The sequence below is a fragment of the Miscanthus floridulus genome, unplaced genomic scaffold (genome assembly GCF_019320115.1).
Source record: "Miscanthus floridulus cultivar M001 unplaced genomic scaffold, ASM1932011v1 fs_302_1_2, whole genome shotgun sequence".
Taxonomy (NCBI): Eukaryota; Viridiplantae; Streptophyta; class Magnoliopsida; order Poales; family Poaceae; genus Miscanthus; species Miscanthus floridulus.
Genome location: NW_027096546.1, coordinates 45,502 through 55,164, shown reverse-complemented (window position 1 = coordinate 55,164; position 9,663 = coordinate 45,502). Strand labels below are relative to the sequence as shown.

Below are 9,663 nucleotides of genomic sequence, written 5' to 3'. Positions count from 1 at the left end.
TATCAAAAGCTCTAATTATTCAGTTACGATGACTTAAAATACGTCAGATCTAAAAGATCTAGATTCTCGTCATTGAATAAAAGAAACAAAGAACAATGATGCTATGTGTGCTCCCGTGAGAGAAACAGGAGGCTCCCTTTTTATAGAATCAGACTAGCCCACTACATGAAACAACATGTCATGGAGGACTAGGCCCATTATAACACACCATGTCACGTCACGAGTCATGACACATGCGCGCGTGGCACATCTTTCACCTCTTTCAACTTCTTAATAGGTGCGCACAATAATTATCTATTTAAGTCAACATCTAGTTACAATCCCATGTGGCACTAAACATTTTTTGCACCTAAAATTAAGATTTGTTGGGGCCAAACTTAATAATCAATAAAATCCAACGTGATGACCAACTCATATGTTGTAGATTTAGTACTTCATTGATGTCTTGAATGTCACGCTCTCTCTCCTTGAACCACCGCCCCCACAGTGGTCTACGGTAGCGAAGCCCCCAAGCCGTAGCCTCACGCACAAGAGATGTTCTTGAGAGATGGCTTTGTTCGCAGGACTCAACCGGTCGACATGACAAGCAAGTTGGTATCTTGACGAGTTAGAAGCAATTAAGCGAGGACCCACTAACCCGCCGACCTCAGTCGACAAGAACACCACCGTGCCGATCCGAAAACCACTTTAGGCCTTAAAATTTAGGGTGTCACGTGGATGTTGTATTGATTATTCGCATATTAATAAAAAATAAATTATAAAATCCATCAGTAATCCGTGACACGAATCTATTAAACATAATTAACTCATCATCAACACATGTGTTACTGTAACACCACATTGTCAAATCATAGACTAAATATATTTAAAAAATTCGTTTAAAAAATTAGTTATAATCTATATAATTAATTATTATTTTAATCTATATTTAATACTCTAGATATATATCGAACATTCGATGAAATATGAAGTACAAAGAGATCTCAACGAGTCCACGAGTCCTTACCCTCGTCGACATCCACGACGACGAGGACACGCGCGAAACGCACACGCACCGCCGGCCCGGCCCTCGCGTACTGGTTAGGTGGGCCGGCCGACCACAAGGCGAATACAAAAAATACCCACTTGGGACGGTATTATCTGGATTTTTTTTTGAAACTTGGTATTATCTGGATCTAGTCTAGTACTAAAAAAACAATTGTGGTCCCCGTGCCACCGCGAGATCCCAGTCTGACTTTCTCCAATGTGGAGTTGTTTATTCAGTCCAACGACCGGTCGTCACTCGTCAGGGTCTTCCAGTTCCATTCCACGATCCACACAGGAACAGGGTCTTAATTTCTCTCTATGGCAATTTTCATCTTGTTTGAACACTAGTCCATTAATTCTTGAGTTATTAGTCCTATAGTAAGGTCTGCTAGCACCAAGCAATTGCTAACCAAGGATTGAAGTAACATCAATAGTACTCCACTTTATTTTCTTATAGCAACATCAATGGTATCTTTCTGAAAAAAAAGGAGTATATTTATTGGTCCAGCACGAAATTAACGTGCGTTGAGCTCATGATATGCACTAATCATAAGATAAGAATGCCAAACCGGGCACTATAATAATACCGTATGGACCTCCACAGATTACTAGATTAGAATACCACTGTAATCGAAGCCGCTTGCATCCACCTAACCTAACCATGTATCTTCGCCGGCCACTTCTATTTCTGATCATCCATCCATTCATATCTCAAACTATCTGCACCCGTTCACACTGATGACGAGAAACGTGCGCCAAAACAACCCGGGGCGGCACCGCTTGGACTCCGCGTGACGCTCGTGCCGGTGCGCATGCACGCGCGCGTAGGTGAAAAAATCGGTAATGCTCCTGTTTGAACAACGTTTCGGACGCTCGTCAAAAAACGATTCGATCGGGGCTTTGTCTTATCCGTCTGCTCGACACCCTCTCCATCCCCATCCCGTGTCTGCACGTTTTACTTCTCTCGCTCTTCTCACCCTCTCCTCCTCCCGGCTCCTCCACTCTGCTCGCGCCGCCGCCCCTCCCTCCCTCCATGACCTCCATGCCGCGACGGCGGCGGCGGCTTCCGGCGAGCCGCCCCTCCCTCCCTCCTTACCTCCTTCCCTCACTCTGCGACCTCCATGCAACTGGAGATGAGGGCGGCGGTGGCGGCTTCCGGTGAGCCGCTCCTCCCTCCCTCCCTCGCTCAGCGACCTCCATGCAATCGGAGAGGAGGGCGATGGTGGCGGCTTCCGATGAGGTAGGTGGGTCCATCTCTGGCCCTCCTCCTTCTATATCCTTCCTCCTCATATGGATTTGAGCTCTTCTCCTCCTACCCCTCCTCTGGATCTGGATCTGAGGAATGCGGCGGTGGCTAAGGTTCCGACGAGCTCTATTGCAGTAGGCTTGCTTTGATGTTGCAACAAGCAATATTTTCTTTACTGCATTAGTTTTTTTTTTCTGATGTTGCATCTCACATTGAGCCTTTTGTTTATGTTGTTACAATAGCGTCATTTTGCTGTTGCAACAAGCAATATTTCTTTATTGCATTAGTCTTTTTTCCGATGTTGCATCTCACATGGTGTTTTTGTTTCTGTTATTGTAGCAGTGTTGTTTCGCTGTTGCAACAAGTTTTTTTCTTTGTTGCATTGGTTTTTTTTTCTGATATTGCATCTCGTACTGCGTTTTGTTTTCTGTTTTTGCAGGAGCTTTGGTTTGCTGTTGCAACAAGTAATTTTTCTTTGTCGCATTAGTATTTTTTCTGAAGTTGTATCTCGTATTACAGTAGCTTTGTTGTGTTATTGCAGTCGCTCTTTTACTGATGTTGCAGTAGACTTGTTCTGATGTTTCACCTCGCATTGTGCTTTTGTTTGATGTTGCAAATAATTTTCTGATGGGAGTGCGTTGGGGGCGGGCGAGGTTGGGGGCGAATGGGAAACCCGTTCTATTCGATCCATTCCGTGCGCGGAGGGTGGGCGAGGTTAGGGGCGGGCGGGTTCCCTGCGCGGGGAGCGGAGGATGAACGGTTCGATCTCTTCTGTTCCGTGCCGGACGGACGTGATCCCGTGCGGGAGGGCGAGGCGTTGTAGGAAGGGCCCGATGTCGTTGCGTCCACGCACCGTCCATGCGCCAGCGCTGCCCTATAAAAATCCCACAGCACAGCACCCTGAAACATCATCGCCGCGACCTCGGAGTCCAAGACACCTTTTTCCGCCACTTTCTCGCGACACCGACGCCACGTCGTCGCACAGCCACCACCCCGCCATGGCGCCGAGGCTGGAGCGCGGCGGGTTCCAGCTCCCGAACACCGAGCAGGAGAACTCCCTCTTCCTCCGCGCGCTCATCTCCGTCGTGTCCGGGGACACCGCCGCCCCCGCCGCGCTGCTCCCGGAGGCGTCAGCACCGGCGGCCGCGGCCGTAGAGGTTCCCGCTCCCGCTCCCGCGGCGTGCGTCAGGTGCGGCGCGGACGGGTGCCCCGGCAGCGGCTGCGAGCTCGTCGCCGGGTCGAGCAGCGACAGCGACGGCGCAGAATGCTCCGCGTCCGCGAGCCGCGGCAACGGTGGAGGAAGCGTGGGCAAACGGAGAGGGAGGGGGAAGAGGGTGAGCCAGTACATGGGCGTGCGGCGGCGGCCGTGGGGCAAGTGGGCCGCGGAGATCCGCGACCCGCGCCGCGCCGTGCGCAAGTGGCTCGGCACGTTCGACACCGCCGAGGACGCCGCGCGCGCCTACGACGTCGCCGCGGTCGAGTTCCGGGGCCAGCGCGCCAAGCTCAACTTCCCGGCGGACGCTGCCGCCGCGGCGCCCGCGCCGGCTCCTTCCTGGGCGGGGGCGGCTGTGCAGCCGCACCACCGTCCAGTGCCCGATCAGAGCCTCCGCGAGAACTGCGGGTCCAACGCCGCGTCGCCGGTGCACGTGGCGCAGGCGCCGACCACGCAGCAGGGAATAATAAGGCCGGCGCCGAAGGAACAGGACATCTGGGACGGGCTGAACGAGATCATGATGATGGATGACGGCAGCTTCTGGTCCATGCCATGATCCTGCTCCTGCACCTTCGTCCATCCATCTCCGGATCTTCCTCTTGTTTTAGTGCTTTTATATTTTATATGATGAGATTCCATGATTGTTTTTTAGGGAAGAGATTCCATCATCTCCCTATGAAAAGGAACACACTTTAGCTTCACGAGAGATTGATCGGCATGCAGGCGCACCTAAAACTAATTACTGACTGATTCGCGAGACAAATCTATGCGAGATAAATCTACTAAATCTAATTAATTCATATTAGCATATGTTTATTGTAGCACCGTATTGTCAAATCATGAACTAATTAGTCTTAATAGATTCGTCTTATAAATTAGTCTTAATTCGTACAATTAGTTTTTTAATTAGCCTATACTTAATACTCGAAATTAGCGTTCAACGTCCGAACTAAACTTTAGCTAACGGATGCCATCAGATGACTGTACTGTGAATCTGTAACTCGTCAGTCACCAATCGCTTTCATACGACTTTTACACCGACCTCTGACCACCGTTGTCGTGTGACTACGTTTACAGTATGAGTCGATGAGTGGCTACAAACAATCCAGCGTTCCTCGGTTCCTTCGCCTTCGTTACCTGAGTCTTTGACCACGGGCGCTGCACGTGCACCCACATCCACCTTTAGGCCTCCTTTGGATGGGAGGGTAGAAAAAGGATAGGAAAAGGAAAATTATAGGAACGAAGTACACCACTTCTCTAATCCTATGGAATTAGAAACATAGGAATATGGACTTGGAAGCCCTTTGGCAACAACTCAGGAAAACCAAAGTAATTGTACAGCGTGCTGCTCTCAATTTGAATTAAACTGGCCCGTTCTCAATTTGGCGGCTTGGCCCATTCATGACGCACAGCCGAAGGCCTCAGGAGATAGGGCAAGCAGACTAGCAGTAGCAGAGCAGTGACGGCGCACTCCCAGCCTCCGATCACGCTCGCACGGCGGCTCCGCCCCGCGCGCCCGCGCTGCTCGCCCGCTCGGCCGGCCGCCCTTCGGTCCTCCATAGCTACACGTCGGCGACGCGCGCGATCCGCTGGGTCCATTCCTTCCTCCGCGCTCGCGCTGCTCCGCCGACCGCCCCGCCATTGGCCCGCTGCCGCTCCGCCGACCGCCACCGCTGTTGGCCCGCGCCGGGACCGCGAATCGATCGAAGTCCAGACGGCGGCCGTGCCCTGCGCGCCTGGGCCCGGTGGCCTCCTACTGTAGAGAGGGAAGTGATGCGCCTATATGCACACGCGCCTGTACAAACCACATCCTGTTCATCTCCAAGCACACAGTTCATCTCCAAACACAACGAGCTCACCTCCAAACTCTTCAAGAGCTCTGACCAGATACTTCATACGGTGAGTCATGAATCTCATAATTTTGTTTTTGTTCTGTACACGTCAATCTTGCTAGTGACATTTATTTGTTATTTCACATCTCGAATACCAGGTGGTAGCCATCTGTTTATAGTGAATCTGCAACATATTTGAGTACCCTACTTGGTTTTCCACTGTGTTAGTCATGGATCCAAACTATCGACGCCGATCACAAAATGAAGATGAATTCATGTTATTTGTTCTCCCTACCATAGAAGATTCATCAAAGCCATCATCTAGTAAAAAACCTATACATACATCAAAACTGTCAGGAGCTAAGCGTGTTCAAGAAATCTTAACAGGCCATGAGAGCCTAAGTAAAAGGAACTTCAGAATGGAAGTTGGTGTTTTCCAAGCTTTGGTCAATAAGTTGCATGAGAAGCAACTACTTGATGATTCAAGGATCTCAGTAGAAGAGAAGGTTGCTATATTCTTATATGCACTAGCAAAAAATGCAAGTAATGAGACCTTGCAATATGAGTTTCAGCACAGTGGAGAAACAATTAGTCGTCATTTTGGAGCAGTGCTTGATGCAATTACACAGCTTACATGTGTATATATACGCCCACCTTTGCTACACCCGCACCAGATTTTGCGAAAACCAAAATTCCACCCCTTCTTTCAGGTATGAACAAATGCACTTGATTGTTTTCTTAAATTTCATACGTTCAAACAAACTACTTAAAGACAATATACCATATAAATAATGTTATTTTTTTTATTTATGTAGGATTGTGTTGGCTGTATTGATGGGACTCATATACCAATGATACTTCCACTAGATCAGCAAGAACCATATCGGAATAGAAAGCAAACACTATCTCAGAATGTTATGGTAGCATGTGACTTCGATCTAAAATTTGTACATGTTCATGCCGGTTGGGAGGGATCAGCTTCAGATGCAAGGGTTCTACACGATGCACTTAACCATGGCTTTGAAGTACCTCCTGGTAAATTTTTTCTAGTAGATGCAGGTTATGCAAACACAACACAATTCCTTGCGCCATATCGTGGAACAAGATATCATTTAAAGGAACGAGGAAGAGCTAAGCAAAAGCCTCGAGATTACAAAGAATTGTTCAATCTTCGACATGCACAGCTAAGGAACCATATTGAGCGGGCAATTGGCATATTAAAAATGAGGTTTCCTATTCTGAAAACTGGTGCACACTACCCGGCTAATAAACAAGTGGACATATCAGTTGCTTGTTGTGTTCTACACAACTTCATATGCCTACACAACGGAGATATGTTGTGGCCATGTACCTCCAATGTTGAAATTGATGCAAACCAGATTGTTGATGTGCCAGATGGAGATCTGAACTACAATGGTGACATACAAGCATTCAATAACGCTAGAGAAGCTGGGAATCAAAAGCGAGACGACATAGCACGAAGGATGTGGGCTCGTTACGTAGCACGAAGGCCTTAGTACCATTGTATATAGTGATATTAAATTCAGGGTCATTGTAGCCCTTGTACTCCAAATTAGCAACTTAATATATTCTAGTATTCTACTTGCATCTCTCTAAATAAAATCCATGAGATAGCACTCTACTTTTTTACCCCTCGCTGTCATGGCATATACACCAAAAGAGCAACTAGCTACAACCAAGTTTACCAAAAGCTCTCAGTCTAATGCAAAAGTACATCTTGGCATCTCTCTAATCCTGAAACAAATCCTGAAGGTTTGTTTGCGCACGCCCAATTTCCCTTTTAAGCCAAGCCAACCGTAATTCATCGGTAGAAAATGATAAGAATACTTCCCTGTTCTCCTTGCATTTGAAGATGTCGGCTGCCACCAATATTTCTCCCATCTGTAGACCCTGTAAGCGTTCAACCATACTGACACACTTGTTGATGCTGTATGGATCCTCCAATTTTTTCTCCTCAATAGCAGCAAATCGATCTATTTTTCCTTCTTCAGTTTTAGGTATCTCTCATGAAATCCATCATCCGAGAGAGCAACTTTGCTCTTTTGTTTCTTATTACCACGTCGAGAATCAGATGCCTCTCTATGCATGTGTGTGGAGGTAGGTGCAGCTTGTGGCTAATGGACATGATTAGATGAAGGCTGCGAAAAATCAAAGTTTGCCTCCTCTGTCTCTTCATCAAGATGAAACTGTAGATCTGATTCACCCGGAGCATTTAACGTTGGAGATGGTGAGTCATATGTGTCAGCCACTTGTGTTGTTTGTGTTGATGGAACTAACACATTCTTTGCTTTGCTTGCATAATGGTCCATGCCTTGACGGGTTCTCCCTTCGGCATGACGACCTGCAGGATGACGTGCAACAAAAAAAATGATTACCAAATTTAAGAAATCAAAGAGACATGCAAATAAAAATGTGCAGAATATGTAAGCCTCACCATCGTACAGTGAAGATAAAGCATCATAATATGGGAATGACCTATCTTGCCAATGGAAAGCGTCCTTATTGTTGTTGCGAGCAGTAAAACTAGACCAAACACTTGCAGGCGCAGTCACCATCATTCGCTCAGTATCCCATCCAAATCCACTTTCAGCCAGCAAATCTTTAACACTTCGGTATGCTTTCTTCAAGTCTTGCTCCTGCTGTTTGACTTGGTTAATAGAATATGATGTACCAAACTTTGCATTCACGCGACGAACAATGTTTGTCCATGCGTCCTTACTCCAAGCATTATGTGTTCTGAAACCCGGCACATCATGTTCTTTTAAAAGATCAATAAGGAATAGTTTCATTTGGTGACTCCATCTGGCTCTCTTTGTGGTCCCCAAATTCACTGCAGTTCAGAAGATTATATAGACTCTGTTTCATCAGGAATATGCAACTATAAATTATAGGCAGGGTACTGGTGCATCTGAAATGAGAAGAAGCATCACCTAATTCCTAGGTATTTTCTGTAGACCAATGCTCATCGTCAGCATAATCAGACCATTGTGATTGGGAGTGGTGTTGTTGTTTATCAGACAAAGTGCGTTGATCAACCACATTAATCTGAGTGGATCCTTTCCACGGCATCAGTACCCTTGCAATAAAATAAAGTATGTTATATGATTTAGGCATATAAAATATGGTAGAACAAACTACTTTGCATCAGTTCATTCTGCTTCTTGTAGCTGCAGGCTCCCGACGCTAGTAACAGCCCGGCCAAGCCCGTGGCCAGCGGCACTTGCTGTTGCGCCTCTTGTCTGCTCGCCGCAACCATCCCCCACCCCCAAATCCTCCTCTTCCATGGCTACAACCTGCTAGCGAGTGGCGCTGTGGCGGCCTGCTGGGTATGGCGAGCGGCACGGCATGGCGGCGCCGGTGCGCGGCATGGTTAGGGCTGCGGCGAGCGGCGCGGGCGCGGGGCAGGGCTAGGGCGAGCGGCGTGGCGGCAGCAGCTGCCGCTGGGGCCTCGTCCTCGAGATGCCGTGCGGTCGCATGGGGAGCTCCGCCTCCGACTCGCTTCTGATGGGGAAGAATAACGCACTTGCAGATGGGGAAAAGGAAAGTACCTGGATGACGGAGGAACTCGCGGATGCATGATTCCGTACGGCGTTGTCGCTGCGAGTGCCGGACTAGGTGGCCGGAGATGGGTTCCGACGGATTGGGTCGCCGACGTTGAGGCAGGCTGACTCGATGGTCTGCGATGGGAAGGACCTCGCGCCGTCTCGTGCAGAGGTGACGGCGCCGTCGACGCCTCAACCGGGGATGGCGCGGCCATCGCCTGCGCCGACGACGGTGTTCGTCAGCCGTCCCGGCGATGGGGCGGCCGCTGTTGCCCCTTGGCTTGCGATGGGGATTGGGGAAATATTCTGTTTCGACTGGGCTGGAAATGTTCTGAAAGACACAAGCGCGAAGCGAATCAAGCGAGCGGGAGACGAGCGAGGGCGTGAGGCGCGCGAGCTGTCCTTTTCGCGCCAGGAAAGTTTTCAAGAGCTTCGATCTCATTTTTGGTTTCCTGTAAAACGAGGCCACAGGAATGGAATCCTAAGGATTTATTCCTTTGTTTCTCCAGTGAACCAAAGGGCTCCATAGGAATAAAACCATAGGAATCTCAATCCTCCAAAATTCCTTTGCCATTCCTTCAAACCAAAGGGGCCTAAGAGTCCGTTTGGTAGTTCTACTTCATTGGTATGTAATGTAGTTTTTTGGCTTTGCCTGATGAAACAGAGGTTAAACTGTTTTAGAAAAATATTTGATAAAATAGTTTTTTATGATTATTGAAAACACTAAAATATCTATAATACCTTTTTTCTTTCTTTATTTTCTTGCTCACTTATTTTACCTTC

General features: G+C 48.1%; 2 protein-coding genes and 1 pseudogene across 2 annotated transcripts; 2 read left to right on the top strand and 1 right to left on the bottom strand.

Moving 5' to 3' along the window:
* The first annotated feature begins 3,195 nt into the window (after positions 1-3,195).
* Positions 3,196-4,186, top strand: LOC136531204 (ethylene-responsive transcription factor ERF021-like). Its single transcript, XM_066523892.1, has one exon. It carries the CDS (start codon positions 3,271-3,273, stop codon positions 4,039-4,041), a length of 771 nt encoding a protein of 256 aa, XP_066379989.1. The 5' UTR covers positions 3,196-3,270; the 3' UTR covers positions 4,042-4,186.
* Positions 4,187-5,276: 1,090 nt separating this feature from the next.
* LOC136531202 (uncharacterized) lies at positions 5,277-6,834 on the top strand. Its single transcript, XM_066523891.1, has 3 exons — positions 5,277-5,384; positions 5,476-6,027; positions 6,133-6,834. The coding sequence occupies exons 2-3, from the start codon at positions 5,548-5,550 to the stop codon at positions 6,832-6,834; spliced, it is 1,182 nt and encodes a 393-aa protein (XP_066379988.1). The 5' UTR covers positions 5,277-5,384; positions 5,476-5,547.
* Positions 6,835-7,066: 232 nt separating this feature from the next.
* On the bottom strand, positions 7,067-8,407 carry LOC136531201 (L10-interacting MYB domain-containing protein-like; annotated as a pseudogene).
* Between the last annotated feature and the right edge of the window lie 1,256 nt (positions 8,408-9,663).